This window comes from Lytechinus pictus, chromosome 15 (genome assembly GCF_037042905.1).
Source record: "Lytechinus pictus isolate F3 Inbred chromosome 15, Lp3.0, whole genome shotgun sequence".
Classification (NCBI taxonomy): Eukaryota; Metazoa; Echinodermata; class Echinoidea; order Temnopleuroida; family Toxopneustidae; genus Lytechinus; species Lytechinus pictus.
The window spans coordinates 9,902,857-9,923,687 of NC_087259.1; the positions used below are offsets into that span (position 1 = coordinate 9,902,857).

General features: G+C 36.4%; 1 protein-coding gene across 2 annotated transcripts in view; it reads left to right on the plus strand.

Moving 5' to 3' along the window:
- The window catches only part of LOC129277729 (serine/threonine-protein kinase Nek7-like), a 33,447-nt gene extending 12,709 nt beyond the window's left edge, over positions 1–20,738 (plus strand). The window contains exons 5-8 of one of the 2 annotated variants that reach the window (XM_054913880.2): positions 4,596–4,704; positions 5,592–5,794; positions 9,214–9,327; positions 14,450–20,738. In XM_054913880.2, coding sequence (XP_054769855.1) covers positions 4,596–4,704; positions 5,592–5,794; positions 9,214–9,327; positions 14,450–14,563 — 540 coding nt within the window. In that variant the 3' untranslated portion in view covers positions 14,564–20,738. Of the gene's footprint in view, positions 1–4,595; positions 4,705–5,591; positions 5,795–9,213; positions 9,328–9,981; positions 10,093–14,449 lie in introns of both variants that reach the window. The other variant, XM_054913881.2, reaches the window with a different exon arrangement.
- The last annotated feature ends 93 nt before the right edge of the window (positions 20,739–20,831 follow it).

Genomic DNA, 20,831 nt, shown 5'->3' on the forward strand with positions numbered 1-20,831 from the left:
GTTGTCTTGACAAAACTGTCTTTATATCCCACTTTTTTATTAAGAAATCAATATCCTGTTGTTTTCTAAATTGAATTATTAGAATTTCCAAGAAGATCTTATTAAAGCATAGTCATGCCTTGATCCCGGGTTACTAGCTATCCGGGGATTTCGGTCGATGTCACACTTGAATGCCAGAGTGCATGACATCACGCATTTGCAGTGGGACTTCCCCTTTGTTTGAACTTTGCAAGGAAGGAATTCATTGGAAATCCCCCATCCCAAGTGGCTCTCACTCCCTCATCTTGGTTAACCTTTTGACAAGGCACTTACGTTATTTTCCAAATCAATTAGAGGCTGAAATACATGTGCATTACATGTAGCTGTCGACTATTAGGTCTAGAGACCCGAATGGTGTTTCACATCAGAACCAAGTGTGTCTAAAAAGTTCACTTCCATTTACATGTAGATTTTCATGTAATGTATACATACATGTATGTGTCCAATAATTACCAAATATCTAAAGTACCAATGGCTATTTTGAATAAAAATTAAAACATTACAGAGAGGGGCCCTAGATTTAAATTTAAATCATAAAGGCTGAAAAAAATGCCATCTTCAAATTCTGAAAGGTAAAACGTGTATTCAATGAAAGTACGATTTTGTTATTGTAATGTTTAATGATATTTGGGTATACATGTAGTTCAGATTAGTGACCCATTATCAAAGATTAAGACAGGTCTTATAAGTTGAAATCTGATCTTTGTGCACCTACATGTACCTACCTAGTTTGAATGTTTTTATTGTCAAGCATCTGTATATAATTTTTCACAATTTGAAGGGTTATAGAAAATGCTCAAGTTCCCAATTCGTAATGGTTTAAAAAACAGAATGGGGGAGGGGTGTCTTTATAGCACATATTCAAGAAAGGGGTATCAGACATCTCTCATGTCATGTGTAACCTACAAACATCTTAAACCTAAAAGGACTGGGGGGTCCATGATGCCCCCCTCAACGCTTTGCGCGATATTTCTGAAACACAATAAGGCAGCGTCGCAAAATAAAGGAATTTTTACTTTGAAGTCTCGCGTAACTTTTGAGACCAAATTCGCGACATACGGGTATAGCATCGCAACACCACATGACTTTTTACGAGACAATGTCGTGCAGATAATGGCTCATTTTTATAATTTGTGTGCAAAGTCTATGGGAGATGAAATTCATTTTAAAGGGTGATTATTTTTTGTTCTTATTGGTCTGCTTAATTAATTTAGGGTTTAATTTAGTTGTTAAATGATCTGTGATAATTTCCATTGAAACAACAATGAAAAAAAAAGATGAAAAACCAGAGAAATACATAAGAAATCCTAAAAACAAAGAAATACATAAAGAAAAAAATTGGCTTTCGTAATTTTTGTCTCGCCTGCATAGCAGAGCGAGACTATACTGTAGGCGCCGCTTTTCTGACGGCGGCGGCGTCAACATCAAATCTTAACCTAAGGTTAAGTTTTTTAAATGACATCATAACTTAAAAAGTATATGGACCTAGTTCATGAAACTTGGACATAAGGTTAATCAAGTATTACTGAACATCCTGCCTGAGTTTCAGGTCACATGACTAAGGTCAAAGCTCATTTAGGGTCAATGAACTTAGACCATGTTGGGAGAATTATTTTCAAAATCTTAACCAAAGGTTAAGTTTTTGAAATGACATCATAACTTAGAAAGTATATGTACCTAGTTCATGAAACTTGGACATAAGGTTAATCAAGTATTAGTGAACATCCTGCTCGAGTTTCAGGTCACATGACCAAGGTCAAAGGTCATTTAGGGTCAATGAACTTTGGTCAAGTTGGGGGTATTTGTTGAATTACTATCATAACTTTGAAAAGTTATGGATCTAGTTCATGAAACTTGTACATAAGGTTAATCAAGTATTAGTGAACATCCTTCCTGAGTTTCAGGTCACATGACCAAGGTCAAATGTCATTTAGGGTCAATGAACTTTGGCCAAGGTGGGGGTATTTGTTTAATTACCTTCATAACTTTGAAAATTTATGGATCTAGTTCATGAAACTTGGACATTAGGTTAATCAAGTACCACTGAATATCCTGTGCGAGTTTCAGGTCACATGACCATGGTCAATGGTCATTTAAGGTCAATGAACTTTGGCCGTGTTGGGGGTCTTTGTTAAATTACCATCCTAACTCTGAAGGTTTATGGATCTAGTTCATAAAACTTGGACATAAGAGTAATCGAGTATCACTGAACATCCTGTACGAGTTTCAGGTCACATGACCATGGTCAAAGGTCATTTAAGGTCAATGAACTTTGGCCGTGTTGGGGGTATTTGTTGAATTACCATCCTAACTCTGAAGTTTATGGATCTATTTCATAAAACTTGGGATATAAGAGTAATCAAGTATCACTGAATATCCTGTGCGAGTTTCAGGTCACATGACCATGGTCAATGGTCATTTAAGGTCAATGAACTTTGGCCGTGTTGGGGGTCTTTGTTAAATTACCATCCTACATGTAACTCTGAAGGTTTATGGATCTAGTTCATAAAACTTGGACATAAGAGTAATCGAGTATCACTGAACATCCTGTACGAGTTTCAGGTTACATGACCATGGTCAAAGGTCAGTAAAGGTCAATAAACTTAGGCCATGTTGGGGTAATTGTTGAATTGCCATCATAACTTTGAAAGTTTATGGATAGAGTGAATGAAATGTGGACATGGGTGTAGTTGACAAGTCTTAAGTCACCGTTCAAATGTCATCTATGGTAAATGAACGTGGTATTACTATTATGTCATTATATGAATGGTGTTTTTGTGAATGATTATTTAATAGTACCTGTAGTTTTCAAAGTTAGCACTGCTGCTATATTAAATCGCGTAATGCAGGCGAGACTGCCAGAGGCGTTCCACTTGTTCTTTGTGGAAACCTTTAAATTAGATTACAAGAAGAAAATTTGAAGTGAAATTGTGTGTTAAATTTGCAAATAATGTTTTTCACGAAGAAATTTGCATATTTTATTCATGATAATTAAAATAGAATTATTTTCAGATTTTTTTTTTATACTGGCTTGTATTTTATGTGGCTAAGAACGTGCATGCCGAATTTCGGCGCGAACAGCGGCCGAGATCAGAAAGGGGGGTCATCATCCCCTCCCCCCCCCCCCTTCCTCAATACATCTCAAATAGCCCAGTCCTTTTAGGGTTAAAACAGACCCCTTGTTTTCAGATTGGTTTTTCAAGTCGCCAAGCATCTTATAGAACTATTTCACATGCAGGGCCTTGCGTAACAGCTACAGTGTATGTCTCACCCGGGGGGGGGGGGGGGGGGGGGGTGCACTCAGTATATAATGCATTTTTGCACTCAAATTTCCGTTCCAAGGCATAGCATTTTTGTCTTATTGAGAAAAAGAACAAAGAAAGCCGCTCCAAAGCATATCATTTTCTTCTTATCGAGAAAAAGAAAAAAAATCCGCTCCAAAGCTTTGCATATTTTTCGTTACGCCGTTCCGATCGCATTGATCTGCTATAATGAGCTGCAATTTTGGTGAAAAGCAGCCTCAGAGCGCTGTCCGACCATCACCTCTGCGCGAGCGCACCCGGCGGCTGGGCTAGCTGCATCATGCACGCATGCCCGTTCCATAGGGATGCATACGCACTCACACGATGGGGATCCGTTCCAAGGACCCCCGTTTTCACAAGCATTTGTAGTTCCAAAGCCCGTTCCGAGGACCCTGATCCTTTTTTACAATAAGCCCGCTCCAAGGCCCCCGTTTTTTGTCTCGCCCGCAGCACACCCCTACCACTTTTGGTCGAGTATCCCCCCCCCCCCCCCCCCCGGGATGTCTCAACAGGATATGTAAAGTCTTTCCTAATTTTATTGGACATGGAGATCAGTCCGAATCAAGTCTGTAATAGCTTAGATGTGAAATCGCAAGACGAGACAGGACAAGGTGGTGAGGGGGTCGTTAGGAGTTCAGTAGGATGAATGTTGTGACTCCAGAGTATTGTAGGAAATAAGAGGGATTAACTCTGGATGTGGGTCGTTCAGAGGCAACAAGTGTCGGTTCATGTAGAGGTCACGTAGCAAAGAAGACTTCATCTGAAAGTGTTCTTCGATTGCTTTGGTTTGAATTACATTTGGTCAGAGCAGTGCAGGCCATGAACTTTATTTTTTCCTCAATGAGCTATTTTGGAGACAGGATATTAACACATATTTTATCTGTCCAATTGATAAAGTCAACACCAAATATGTCACAATGACTCTGCCAGGATTCAGCTGTATGATTAGAAACCATAATATTCATAAACCCCTTTTCTGCAAAATTTGTATTTTTCCTATTGTGCCTCTGTAATTCCTCTGTAATGCCTCTGTAATGGAAAAAACAAAAAGCTCGCCTTTCCCCTTGGGAAAATATGAACGATACAGTACATGACGTGAGCAAGGAAATGAACCCTTTCATAAGAAACGCATTTCCAAGTAAATCTATTTTTTTGCTCTGTGTGTACACTTTCAATGCAACAATCTTATTAAGACAAGGGATACAATACAACGTGGAGCATTTATGGGGTTTTGTTTTTTCCTCTTTGATACAGCATTTCAAGAAACAAAAGAGATTGATTCCAGAGAGAACCATATGGAAGTACTTTGTGCAGCTTTGCAGTGCTCTAGAACACATGCATACGAGGAGAGTTATGCACAGAGGTACAGTATCCCACACGATCTACCTCCTTTGTAAAATATGCGTGTAGCCATCTAAGAAAGAGTTTTAACAATGGTTAATTTGAAATTTAATTGTGGTAAACCCGTTTTTGGCATGGTAAAGACAGATATTAAGATGGAGGGGTTAGGGGCTGTGGTATGGAAGTGAATCAAACTGAAAATGATCTGAGAAATAGTATTGTGGCTTACTTTCTGTTGAGTGTTCATAAAGCTGTTCGTATTAGAGCGACTTTAGGAACAACTGGTGATCCTTTCTTCGGAACTACAACCATGTATTAAAAATCAATACCAAGGCAAATATCGGCCCATTGCATAAAAGTTGGTAACTTTGCCATCCAATGGTAAATACCATGATGGTAATGATCAACAGCCAATCAAAATCAAGGCTTCCATGCAAGTTACCATTGGATGGCAAAGCTACCAAGTTACCATAATGGTATTAAACTTTTATGCAGCAGGGCCCAGATGTACTGTATATGTATCAGGGCGCGACAAACCCACTTGCCTGGGTCAATTGAAAATGACGTGCAGGCAAGCATTTCTCAAAGTCGATTGCCCGATCGGGCATGTGGTTGTTTTGAAAATAAAAAAATAAAATGACAGTAAATTTCAATAAATTTTGGATAAATTACAATGATCTCTCATACTGTACAATGTCAAACCAATAAAAAAACAGTGGAAACATGTAAAATCAGTGCCAATTTACTGAAAACTTATTGCCAGGTAGCTTGTTTGAAGAACGGCTATGGGGGCTGCCATCTTACGCTCTAAAATACACTGTGCGCAAGCTACTATCTTGCGCAATTTATTTTGTTTGTTACATGTACTTCTATTTTGATGCAAATATTCTTCATATCTTCACTACACAGACATCAAGCCTGCTAACGTTTTCATCACCGCCGATGGCAAGGTTAAGTTAGGTGACCTGGGATTGGGGCGTTTCTTCAGCTCCAAGACCACTGCAGCACATTCCTTGGTGGGTACGCCATACTACATGTCACCAGAGCGCATTCACGAGACCGGGTACAACTTCAAATCAGATATCTGGTCACTTGGCTGCTTGTTATACGAGGTGAGATACTGTTTTTATTTGTTTATTCATTTATTTCCAGGCAAAAGACAACATGAATATGTACAAGAGGAAGAAATTACCACCGACTAGTGCCTGAGGATGACTAAAAGAAAAACTAGTTTCTGTTATAAAGCTCTCCTCACTAGTCGGGGTTTACAAATATACAAAAATAAGATCGGTAGAAAATGGCAATATATGTTTAGATAAAGAGTGTTTGTTTCCATGTGCAATTATAATACCCAGTATTGAAATGTGTATGCATTTAAATAAACAACGTTATAATATAAATGCTATTATCAGATAGTAAAGCCTAGTCAAAAAACATAAAATTATATCATTCTTGACTACGTTCATAAATTATATTATTGGAGACACTTAGATGACTTGATTTTCTTCATTAGAGTACAAAATTGTCGTTATCAGGGGAAGTGCAAGTTTTTTTTTATAGTGGGGAAAGGGGAGGGGGTAAGTTAAAACAATCTCAGTTTGTCTTGAAGGAAACAAAAAATGAATATTAGGGGTGTATAGATAGAAAAGTGAGAAATCCTGCTCGGAAAATTGTATGTCCAAATAATCCCTCTTGGTTGATTAAAAGTTTGAAATTTAGTATCATGTATTAAAAGTTTTGATTTCAATATGACATTTATTTCTTAAACTTGCTCATTTTCATAGACTTTGATGACACTGAATTTATCCGTATGTCACTGGTAATCGAGATCGTCTTTTTGCACTCTTCCATGAATTGTGATATGGAAACTTATGAAGTATACATAGTATAAATTAGGTTGATATGGAAGTCTTTTTGCACTCTTTCATGAATTGTGATATGGAAACTTATGAAGCATCCATAATTAATTAGATTGATATGGAAGTTCAAGAGGACATTTCCTGTCCTGATTGTCTATTAATACAAGCAGCATTCAAATTGATATGGGATTTTAGTTAAAATGCTTGTAATGCATATATGGATGTGTTTTATTTGATATTGGAATTGCACCATATTTCTTTGGTACAAAGCATGTACATGTACATGTAGGCCCTATTTTGTGCCCTCTCACCTCCAAGTTTTTCCACTACATGCAGTTTACATGTGCATTCACATTATTCCCCAGGCAGTTGTAGAGTCATTTAATAGCGATTGCTTCTTTAAAGGACAAGTCCACCCCAACAAAAAGTTGATTTGAATAAAAAGAGAAAAATTAAACAAGCAGAACACTGAAAAATTCATCAAAATCGGATGTAAAATGAAGAAGTTATGACATTTAAAAATCTCGCTTATTTTTCATAAAACAGTTATATTCATGAACAACTTAGTGATATCCAAATGAGAGAGTCAATGATGTCCCTCACTCACTATTTCTTTTGGGTTTTTTTCCCCTTGTTTAAAGATACAATATTTCAATTTTTACAGATTTGACAATAAGGACCTCTTGTTTGAACCACAAAATGTTAAAACAATGATAATTACATGTATTCAGGGAGAAATAAAACTTTGTTTCACATGACAATGGGGAGAAAATTAGAATATTTCATATTTCGTGTATTGAAAATAGTGAGTGGATGATGTCCTCAGTCTCCTCGTTTGCATACTGAGCTGGATGTGAATATAACTATTTTGTGAAATTTAGCAAAATTAATAATGTCATAACTTTGTCATTTTACATCCGATTTTGATGAAGTTTTCAGTGTTAGGCATGTTGGGGTTTTCTTATCATATGCAAACCATCTCTTTGTCAGGGTGGATTTGTCCTTTAATTATTGATAATACTGTACACTTCAATCAACTGATCCCCCAGGCCTTCAGGGGAATCAGTTTAGAGATTGCTTTTTTTAGTATTATAATATGCTACTCTTCAATCAACTGACCCCATTGCACTGGGGCAATCATGAGAAAGTTTGATTATGTGAATGTGCCATTGGTGCTCTTCCTCCACCTATTCAATGAAAACGGCTGCTCTACTGATAGCGCATCAAGACTCGCGTCCCCTCTGAATGTTGTCACCTAACTCCTTAATCTTGGATTAGATGGCAATGTCTCCTCGAGCGTTCATATTATAAGATTGAGGAGAATCTTCCCAGCCGTTAGTTACGTACATGTACATGTACACCTCCACATGTGATCATACACAGGTCATGCATCCCCTCCCCCCGTCCCGTTCCATTCTTCCTCTCAATTCAGTTCAATTCAATTCAATTATGATATTTATTTCACAAATGCACTGCATACATGTACATACATGTAGCCAGATGGCTGAAATTTGGTATGCTTTACATGAATTCTCAAGCATATTACATTTCAGATTAATACGAGATGGGAGAATACTGCAGGGCATATCTATACATACAAAATTTTGAGGACAATAGACATAATGACTTCGAAAAATCCCAAACTACATGTAATTATTCTTCAAAATTGCATAGAATATTACCAACCCTAAAATTAATAAGACATTAATCTAAAAAATTCATACTAGTGAAAATGCGTGGATTACATTAAAGTAAGAAAGTAAAGTGGAAGCTTTTTGTTATGTATTGCACGTAAAGGGCATATTGAGGATTATTCCTTACTAAAAACGAATAAATCATTGCAAATTTATATAAAGATTTATCAGGTACTGTACTCTGTACTGTATTGAATGAAGAGGAAGCGGTCCAGGTGCGGTACTTCCTATTTTAATCCCAAATTTAGAAACTTATCAAGCAAACAACAACAATGTTCCCGTTTTACATAGAACTGTCATTGAACCAATCAACCTCAACCGTATGGAAATCCATCAATGTCATAATCATTCCTACTGGAAATCGGAACAATATCCTTGTATGTACATGTGAACAGATAAGTAGCACACTGAATTGTCAAGACAATGATGAATGTACACTTACGAGTGTATATCGTCTATATCTAGGAATTATTTTGAATAAACATGCATTTTCATAAGAGGAGTTGGCGTTCTTGGCTTTCCATAGTTGTGATCGACTGCATCGATCACAACTCTTTGCATTGGGGTCCAGTTGTCCAGGCTTGGCAGAAAGAGAAAACTAATAATAGGACACCTTTACACGTTCTAGGCATTTTCCTATCTAATTTCCTGAAATTATTATGGTTTACAGTATACTAAATTTGAATTTGATGATTTTTATAGATCAGTAGAGCTGTGGAACTTCATGTAACAAATTTTCTGGCATGCTGTGCTCGAAAATGCTCACTGATGCTCTTTAAAGAAAGGGATGTTTTATTGTACAAATTTGCATAATGTATGTGACTGTTTACAATTGTGCCATATGTACACTCCAAACCTGAAATTCTTGCCTTTGAAATTCTTAAACACCCTTGACCATTTTGTTTTCTTCCCCTCACCTTTTACACCCCCCCCCACCCCCTCACCACCCCTACCCTGGCTTGTCTGCACGTCGATTAGATGGCAGCCTTACAGTCCCCCTTCTATGGCGACAAGATGAACCTTTATGCACTTTGCAAGAAGATTGATAACTGCGATTACCCACCCCTTCCCGCTGATCATTACTCCCAGGAGGTAGGGTGGAGTGTTTTTTTTAGTTGCCACGGTTACTGGCATTCTGTCGTGAAGCAGTATCGGTTTGTTGTGTTGTACTATGTAGAATAACCAGAGTGCGATCATCTTGTGTATTATTAACATATCACTAATGAAATGTATTTATCTCTCCCTCTTTTCACATTCTCTCCTTTCATCATTGTGCGTGACCAAACACCCCTGTCTATATTTCTTCTATTGCTGTTGCTGTTTGTCTTTCTCTTTCTCTGTCTGTATTTTTCTATTTATCTCTGTCTCTTTCTCTTTCTCTTATTTCGCTCCCCTCCCCTCTTTCTCTATTTGTTTCTTTGTCTGTCTCTCTCTACCTCTGTTTCTCTGCCTTGCTTTCTCTACCTCTGTCTCTGTGTCTCTATCTCTCATATTTGTGTGTGACCCCACCCCTGTTGCCGTCTTGTGTGCTGCACCATATTCACCTTATACCAACTCCCAAATTCACACGTGTGTGCAAAAATTTATTTACAACAAAAAAATAAAACGTCCCTCAAAATATTTCGATCTGGCATTTGAAAACTAACATTTGCAAACACACACACACACAAAAAAACGTGATTGTGTCCTCTCACGATTCAATCGTGTAATGGTGGGACGTGTGTTGGGTGTATGGTAAACTGGTAGATGGCAGCGTTACATTCACCGTTCTATGCGGAGGGTTTGGATTTGTACTCTCTTTGCCAGAAGATTGATAAATGTGAATACCCTGCCTTACCAGCCCACTACTCAAAACAGGTAAGTACTTATGGACATCCATATTCAATCCATGAAAGTATTAATGGTACACTATACATGTACCATCCTGAAGAAGAACAACAGTTTAGAAACATGTATCCAACTGACTAATTTTTGGTTTTTATTATATATTGTTATTCTATTCGACAGAAGAAATACAAAACACAATTAACATACATGGCAATTGAAAGAAAAAGTTAACTTTTGGTAATTGCCTTCTGTCAACTTTTCAAGGGAATAGAAACCTATTCAAACATGAAAATAGTTGAGTATTGTATGATGGCTGAATACAGTTCAATACACACATAAATGATGAAGGAAATTACGGAATCATTTTGTATAGATATAGGGAAAATATTTTGACTGGTGGTTTCGAAATCTTGGCAAGTATAATAGACTTTAATAATGCATTTCATGCCTATATCCTTCCACAATCTGACGAAAGAGGAAAATAAGAATGACCAAGTGATTTGCAAATGGGATATACATAATTTTGTTTGTGCTCTTCCTTTATATTCTTTTGTGGTGAAGGCACCTATCTTATAATACTTTCCTAGACAATTAAAGGGATACTCCAGGCTGAAGATATTTATATCTCAATGATTAGAGGAAAATTCACAGAGCAAAATGCTGAAAATTTGATCACGATCGGATAATAGATTACAAAGTTATTGGATTTTAAAGATATGCATTATTCCAGTCAAACAGTTCTAGGCATGTCTTCGTGAATATTCATTAGGTGGGCTGATGGTGTCGTATCCCCTCTTGTTTTGTGTTTTATTATATGAAATACATGTACATGTAAGGTTTATTTAAAAAAATTCTACTAAAAAATTAAATTGACAACTGATTAATATGCATTTATATTTATTGCTGCAACTTATTTCATCATAATTCGAGACACATCGTTTACACCTGTATGAAAAAATGGAAAAATTATTATTTCATATGTAATAACATATTAAAAAAAGGAAAGTGGGGATGTGACATCAGCTCACCTAATGAATATTCATGATGACACTCATTACTGTTTTCACAAAATATTGCTTAACTTTACAATTCAATAACTTCATTATTGAATTATTGAACACCGGTGTGTTGGCTCAGTTGGTAAAGCGTCCGTCTCACAACCGGGAGGTCGGGGGTTCAAACCCCGACCGCGTCAGACCAAAAGACGTAAAAAGATGGGAGTTGCTGCTACCCTGTTTGGCGTTCAACAATTAAAGGGATAGAGCCTTGTCGATCTGGCGCTGCACAGCGGCCGCCGGGCCCACGATCAATTGGGCAAAGCAAATTTTCGGAGTACTTCATTTCATGTCTATTTCGAACAATAAATTATGGATTTATCATTTATGGATGGATTTTATCATTTGTTATCCGATTTTGATGAAATTGTCAGCATTTTGCTCTATTTATTTAGATCTAAATATCTTCAGCCTGGAGTATCCCTTTAAGAATGATTTCATTGTCAAATGAGCTGATAAATCAATCCTGTACTGTAAGAGATTTGTGTCTCAATTGGCTATCCGCAGTTCAACCACAACTTTAGAATAGAGCTTATATTAAACCCGACTTCATACAGTAATTTTAGCTATAAATGTGGCTACATGTAAGCCTCTGCCATCATAAACTACATGGGTTTTTTTATCGGTATCACAGGTGCGTTCAATGTCTTTGGGTCCATTGACTATTTCCATCTTTACCAACTCTTGTTTATCTTGAATCATTATCTTCTGATAATCCAAACAATATTTTGAACCAAAAATAATCTCACAGCTCCATTCTAGCTGTATTTTCTAGTGAAGAAGCAATTGTTACCAGAGCGAATGTTTGCGTGATCATACATTTCTTGTTGTAATTGACAGCAACTGGATAAATCTATCATAATCTATTACTTTTTACATTCATGTCAGTCTTTTTGATCACTGAAACTTTCACTACCCAATTTTATTAGAAATGAAAACTAAAATTTCATTTTATATCCTATACTTACTGTACATGTAACTTTAAATGTTTTCAAACTAAATCTAAATCTTTATCCCATTATGTCTGATTTGATAACAAATAATCTCTTCCTTTCATCCTGACCTTGTTTTGCATGTAGTTAATTCTAACATACACTGTATTTCATGAAGGCAGCTTGAAAAAAGTCTGTGGTGCATCTTTTTTGGGAGAATCCAACCCTAAAACTTATATTACGCATCTTCCACAGTAGTTTTCAAGCAAGCCCCATTGTTTGTTTGTAATATGACAAAATGTGGGAATTAGCCATGGAAGGATGCTTTCGAAATTCCTCTGGGAAAGACCCTGCTCTGAATTGAAATGTTGGAGACTCGTATACATGTATGTACGTAAATCGTGGGTCCCTTCTTACAAAGAGTTGTGATTGATCCAATCAACCTCAATTATATGGTAATCCATCAATATCGTAATTCTTCTTCCGGGTTTTTTTCACAATATCCCTTTGTAAACAAAGAAGAGCATACTGAATTGTCAAGAAAGAAATGAATGTACATCATGTCTAGAAAACAGTTTGAAAAAAAAAAAAAAAAACATTCTATATGTTGATGATTCTGGCTTTCCATAGTTGTGGTTGATCAGATCAATCACAACCATGCACCTTTCACAGCCCATCTCCAACATTGATTAAATACAACATCGTTGCAAGAGCATTTTACCAAGAAAGATATTGAAATGGGGAAAATCCTTTTTTGACCAAATATGTTTTTTCAAGCTGAAAAATACCTTTTTTTAAAGTTACAGGTTGGCAGCTCTGCATGTGAGAATTAGAGATGCAAAGATGCTTGCGTGGATTCTTGCTAAAAGACCAGGCTCTGGGCCTTTGACTTTTGTTATGGTGCCAAATGAAATTTGATTTCAACATTGAAAAAATATCTGTTTAAACTTATGCTCCATTACTTATTACACCGCAAGGTGAATCTCGTTTGAGTGTAATATAAACTTCAATTAACTTTTATTTTTTTATGATAAAGTAGACAAAGTGGAAACTAGACCATATAACAGACCAAGTGATGGTAATAGACCAAATGGTAATAAGATCAAAATAACAGTAGACCAAGTTGGTTTAGCCATGATTGGGTTAAATGAATTACAGCATTGGCTATTGGAAATAGTGGATGCAAGCCTGAAATCTTTCCATTGATTATCTAGATTTTAAATCTAACATTCTCAGTCCTGTCACATTTAATATCATACAGTTTGATGTAATTACATGTATATAGGTTTATTTTCAATTCGTCTAATGCCACTTTCTCCAATTGCCAACTCTTCTACTATCATTTGGTCTACCATCAGTTTGTCCACTATCCAAAAGGTCTAACTGCCAGTTTGTCCACTCACCAATCGTCTAATACCCAGTTGGGCTAATAGCCATTTAGTCCATATACCATTTGGTCTAATTGGACGACATGTTAGTGTTAAAGGGATGGTCCGGGCTGAAAATATTTATAGCTTAATAAATAGAGTAGAATTCACTGAGCAAAATGCCGAAAATTTCATCAAAATCGGATAACAAATAATAATAATAATAATAGCGGCATATTTACCCAGGGTAGCCACTTCAGTTCCGAAAACTGTTCTCCCAGTTATTGAATTTTAGAGTTTAGCAATATTTTGTGAAAACAGTCGTCATGAATATTCATTAGGTTGGCTGATGATGTCACATCTCCACTTGTTCTTTTGTACTTTATTAAATGAAATTAGGTTTATTCATATTTTCCTCTAAGAACTAGAAAAATTGGATTGACAACTGATTTAGTGCATAAGATATTTATTGCTGCAACTTATGTCATTATAAGGGAGACATATTATTCACGCAAGTATGAAATAATGACAAAAATATGATTTTTTTGTAATAACATAAGAAAACGGAAAGTGGGGATGTGACATCAGCCCACCTAATGAATATTCATGACGTCTGTTTTCACAAGATATTGCTAAACTTTAAACTTTAATAACTTTATTATTTGTTATTCGATTTTGATGAAATTTTCGGCATTTTGCTCAGTGAACTCTATGTATAAAGATAAAAATATTTTGAGCCTGGACCATCCCTTTAATTGTGCAAAATGAATGAAATGAAATGGATATTTATTAAAACAACCTGTTATTGGACCAAATGGTTGTTAGATGAAATGGTGATAGACGAAATGGTGATTAGACGAAGTGGTGATTGGACCAAATGGTTATTGGACCAACTGGTTGTGATGAAACGTTGATGGACAGAATGGCTTTAGACTCAATGAAAGTAGACCATGTGGTGAGTGGACGAAATGGAAATTTACCGTTTTATTTTGCTTTTTTTTTAAACCCTTTCTCCTTTTTATACCCTTTTCAGCTCTGTAATTTGGTTGCAATGTGCATTCATCCCAACCCACACCAAAGGCCCGACATCTCTGCAATCCTGGAACTGGCCACCAAGATGCATCTGCAGAGTGTACAGTCAAGTTAGTTATCTTGTGTAGTCCCATCCCTATCTTTCCATGTCCCTACAAAATATACTTCAACAAGGGTACACCGAGATGAACTTAATATCCCTGTGTGTACTGTGCCGAGTAGAAGGTGAGTGTGTTGTGTACAGGGTGTATTTGATGGATCACAGCCCCACACTCCGCCAAGGCCTGGTAACATGAACCTTTTATAATCGATCATAAGGCTGGTTTCTACAATGAATTCAAGCATTAATTATGGTAAATGATCGATCATAAAATCGGCCTGCAATTCATCGCTAAGCTTTATGTTAAAGGGCCCTGAAAGACGGAGGGACGGTTCTCCTCTATGTAGCGGCAGGACCTGGCTGAGAAACTGAATCATGAGATGCGATCAGACTGGCCACAAGCAGGAAGGTTTCACGGCTCAGTCTTATACCACAAATCATCTTTCACATTGTTATAAAGGTGTTCTCTCTCCTTTAGGAAACGGTTTTGCAGAATTACTCTTCAATCTGACTGCTAGCAATCACTCAAGGAAAATCATTAGGAAGAGAAAAATGTACTAAGAATCAAACTATTTTCAGTGCAGTTGATTGTGCTTTATCTGAATAAAACTTCCTTTAGCTGAGACTAATCCTTGAATGCTCTCTGAATTGGCAATAGAATGATAACAATCGCCATTTAAAAAAATGCACATTGGCAATGAGATATGCCCATTTTCATTTATCTTTACTTGTGTCATGGGCCTACTTCTCTGAGTAGTAGGTCCATGGTTAATCATACTTCATATTAAGAATCATGTAACAGGGTTGATAAAATTATGATGGTTGCCAATTTGATTTTGCAAACAGATTTATTAAAAGCTGGAGAAAAAAATGTGTGAACCTCTGAACTAGCCACACAGAAACATTGTTAGTGCTAACAGATCAGTAACAATAGGCCACGCAATCACATCTTTTGGATTGTGATGTCAAAACGTTGATCCAAGATGATAGTAACACATTGTTGTGTCATTAGGCAATGACGCGACATTACCGGTTGTAACAGGGCCTCTGTTTTTAGGACATTCTGTATAGCACTAACAAAGTTTTTGTGCAGCAGGTACTAATGGTTAAAGAGACTATTGCCTGTTCATTGGGGGTATTATGCACTTTTAGGGGTGTCATATTTTTTGTCGGATTTGATGCCAGTCTACTGCATTCCCATTGCTGCTCCACCATAATAACACAGAATGTCTTTGTACTTGCATTGTAGCTCAAAGTATATAAATACACAAAGTAAACATGGCATCACTTTGATTTTAAACTTATGCTGTTATATACAGATTAGCGAGACAGGTGAGAGAGTAAAATTCCTGATTATCCGTTTTATTTCCTCATCGATAGCTAACGGCAAGAAAAATTTATGTTTCCGTCCAGGTTGTGAGTGGTATTAGTAGGGGCAGTTAAGATTTCTAGACAAGACTGGATGGATATTTATCTCTCTTTCAGCACTGATCCCAATGGTGATACTTGTATAACTTTATATTTTATTTTTTTGTGAACACTACTATTAAAATGAATATTATATGATAGCATTATTTTCTTGACAGTAGTGAAGCAACAAGAAATACTGGTGAGTGTTTCAAAAGTTGTTTATGTGGAATGTTGTTAGAAAGACTGCCCAGTAACCAATCTGTGGTGTTTCAACTATGCGATTGATCTCAAATGTTTGTGCTACTTGGTGGACTGATTGTGGATGATATTATACTTCAGGACCTTGTCAGACAAAGAGTTGTGATTGATCTTATCAATCTCTATTGAAGTCATGATTCTTCCTCTAGGAATTGTACATAGTGTCACTTTGGAAGCAGAGATAAATTGTCGTGACTATGATGCATGCATTGCAATACCTTACATTATATCCTTGTGTTGGCGCAAGAATGTCCTTTAATAGCAAAACATTTTGATTTTCGCGCACCACATTGGTGCAAAAACGTCCTTACGCAGTGCACTTGAATGCATACTGCTAAGGTTGTTTTGGCGTGCATAGGATGCGCGAAATCCTATGCACAAAAGTACAGTGTTAAGTGCATTATTGCACCACCAAAACAAAATTTGTTGGGCAGGCAGAAAACTCTTTTAACGAACATGCATTCTACATTTTGGCGTTACTGGCTGCCATACATACATGTAATTATGATACTTATAATTGATCTGATCAATCGCAATTCTTTGTGAGATTGAGCACAGGTGTATAATTTGCAGTCATACTATGTGTATTAATTGTGTGCATAACGATTTCCTAAACTGTAATGAAATACTCAGAATATGTGATTTCCTTTCCACCTGTATGGTAAGCCGTGTGTGTGTTATTTTTCCATAAGAAATATTTATGTTATAATCTATTTCAATACATTTGTCTGCTGCCATGAAGAATTGCACGAATGCCTCAATTAAGCTGAGGACCAAAGGCTTAAAGGTCTTTCCGAGGGACCTGGTAATAAAGATGTATGACTTTTTAATACTAAAAGTGCATTAATGCGCAAAGCAGGAATTGAAACCGGGTCACTGAAGTCCAGAACCCCGGCCCTACCGACTGAACTATCATGTTTGCTTTGTGAAACACTTGCTAGTTCCCCTTTTCTTGTCTTTGGCTATTACTGCATTCCATGATATGTATATTTAGTGGATGTATATGTATTTTCTAAAGTGCTTTGACTCTGAAGTGACCTTCAAGAAAAATATTTAGTCACTGTGTGTCTTTTCTTTTTTGATTGACAGAAATTGATTCTACTTGTGTGTACTTTCATGAAAGCCTTTGTGATATCCATTTTGATATAGCTGTACAAAACAGGATGATAATACTGGAAGTGTGTCTGTGGTTCAATATGCCAGTTTATAAATGTGCATTTTTGTGACATCCTAGATGGGTCTTTTGTGCCTAAAGATGATGTTTCATTTCAAATACTTCATTGTTTACAGCAAGGATGCTGTGATCTGTTTCATTCACAAAAATATGAAGATTTATTGAAGCCATTTATAATTATATTGAATATATTGGAAACTTCTTTGTAATATCCTACATGTAGATGTATGTTCTGGAACTTCCAGTTTACATGCATTTCAATTCAACAACATATACATGCATATGGTGACATGGTAAATGTCTCTAACTTCTACATAGTTGACAACTGGAACAACTTTTATTTTTGGTCATACTGTATTTTCGTTTTGGTCATATTACTGTCCTGATGTTAGTGTCCTAAATATGATGCTATCGTGATTAATTTTTGTATGGTGTAACAGTATTTTCTATTTGTCAGATGCTACTGTACGTGTAGCTGTCGAGATTATATATTGAAAAGATATATTGTGAATAATAAAGACAGAGAAAGGAAAAGATATTTTTGTAAATACACGCAAGATACATGTTTGACAGTGTCTAGCAAATATTGACAGATGTGTTTGAGATATACAGAGAGATGGGTATGAAAATGAACTATTAATATTTCAATTTTACTGAAAATGATTCTATAAGTATTGCTAACTATGATCTTGTATATTAAACCAATCAATTCCTGGTGGATTTTTTCTAAAGAATTATTTTTCATTGATTCGTAATGGTCTGTTTGAGTGTATTTATTAGTGAGTTTAAACACTGTTCACGATAACACACAAAATTACATATATGAATACACAATTTACACATTTGTAAAGTTTCTGTCTGCATATAATGTACCGGTACTTCATATTTTTATTTAATAGGTATATACATGTAATGTAAATTGAATTATTCCATGTAAATTACATTGCCTGTCATGGACAAAGCATTTCCCTTTTCTGTAATACATGGGCATTAAAGTCGAGTACTGTGGATTACCTATTCTTTCAGATATTTTGTATCCTATCAATAGCAGTGCTTGTTCTTTTTTTAGGGGAGGGGAACCCAAAAAAGTCCTTGGTAGGTCACAGACTTTGGGTTCCTTTTAAATAAATTTAAGATGCTTTAATAGTGACCTTTTGAGATGAGATATTATTTCTGTTTGTAAATAATGTAAGATTCATGTTGTTCATGGTCCCTTTCCATAAGACTCGTTATAATGCTCAATACCAGTTCACTCTTAGCCAATCAAATCAAATGATTCGAAACTGTTAATTACAAATTTGGTTTTATAAATGTGAAAGGGCCCAGTTGTCCTCTCTTGGGGTGATAACAGTGGCATGGTCCCCCCCCCCCCCCTTAGTGATGATAAGTAAGGATTTCTGTGTCCATGAAAGCCATACTAGTACAAAAGTAGATATAGGCATGTTTTTGTTGATGCTCTTGACATTCCTACAATGTGAATACTGTTTGGGAATTACATAGATGTATAAGCAAGCAATAGGTGTTAAGTGCTCCATCACTGTGTCCGTCACATTAGCAATTCCCAAACAGTTTAAATTGTCCTCATTTTTTAGCTATATTAAGGCGACCACACACCTTACGATTGGTCTGCGACCCAATTTTATAATAAAATGTAGTATAGAATTTGATGCTAATATTGAGACTTGGAATATCTTACTGTGTAATGTTCTAAATCATTGTACGAATACCTATGTTCAAATCTGTGACTATGCTATCATCCTTCTTAGAATAAAAGCGAATTTAATATCTAGTCGTAATGACGTCGTAGCAGTCGTACGATTGGTTACGATTTGAAACTAATTTGACCTTTACTCCAAAATAAAGGCTTGCAATCTTTCAAAATGATTATATTAGCATTCTTTCAATTAATTTTAACCTCAAATAAAATGAAATGTTCCATTCACATTTCCAGAAAATGAGTAAAATGCGATTTGTTTCAAATCAGATCGCGAACAGTCGTAAGGTGTGCGGTGGCCTTTACCAAGTCTGTCTGCAGAAGGTTTGGATGATTGCTGCACATTTTCAGACCCTTGAAAGACCTTTGACCAAACTTTCATCTAATGGCATATCCAGTATCTAGTTGCCCATTCAATGGTACACTTCAGAAGGACCATACCCTGGCTTCATATCCTGTTTTTTTTTTTAGGCGCTTGGTGCATTAAAGGAAATGTTATTCTGCTTGGTACCGATTCACCTCACCTGGTTTGAATGCAGCACAATGTGGATCAATTATTGACGAGGGAAAGTGTGTCATCGCTGGGGTTTGAACCCATGGCCCTTTGTTTCAAAGGCTAGAGTCTGCTTCATGTAGGACCACCGACCAAAAGACTAGTATTCACCACTTGACGCCCTCCTCCCCCCCCCCCCTTCCCCTGCCTTTGACCTTACTAAAGTTAACTTCAGAGGCACAATGAAAATTTGTAATGTTAAAATAGAAGTGTGCCCTCCCCCCTCCCCCCTTTGAAAGTGAAGACCTTTTTCTTTTTTTCTTTTTTTTTGCTTGTCAAACTTTTTCGTGGACGAAATGTCATTAATTTTTTTGTTTTTTTCAAAACCAACCTTTTTTTTAATTTGCATTTTTTTTTCCTTGTCAATTTTTTACCCGTGAAAATGTGCCCCTCCCCCCTTTGAAAATCCTGGATCTGCCCCTGGGTAGATTCTACCACCCCCACCCCGATCAAACACTTTTTTTCCATAGCTGGATATGCCATTAAATGTTCAACCTAAATATTTACAGAATTAATGAAACATTCATATTTTAAGGTACATTGCATTTTTTTTTCCTTGTCAATTTTTTACCCGTGAAAATGTGCCCCCCCCCCTTTGGAAAATCCTGGATCCGCCCCTGGGTAGATTCTACCACCCCCACCCCGATCAAACACTTTTTTTTCCCTAGCTTTTATTTGCATTTTTTTTCCTTGTCAATTTTTTACCCGTGAAAATGTGCCCCCCCCCCCCCTTTGGAAAATCCTGGATCTGCCCCTGGGTAGATTCTACCACCCCCACCCCGATCAAACACTTTTTGTCCATAGCTGGATATGCCATTAAATGTACAACCTAAATATTGACAGAATTAATGAAACATTCACATTTTAAGGTACATTGAGTGTATTTTGCTTAAGGGTGTATAAGTTATCAAAGATTACAAATCATTCGTCGGATCATCTATGTGAACATATTTCTTGTGTGAAGTGTTTTTCCTCTAAGTTTTCATTTGTTTGGTAGTGATGTGATACATGATTTACCGTGACATGTCTACTGATCATTCTTCGTTTGGTGTGCATTAAAACTTTGTTTATATTATATTGATTCAAGTGCATCTGTAGGACTTCTTTATGGATGTTTTTTTAAGTCGATCCCGATGAAGGTGGTTTTGTTTTCTAATATAAATATGCATTCATT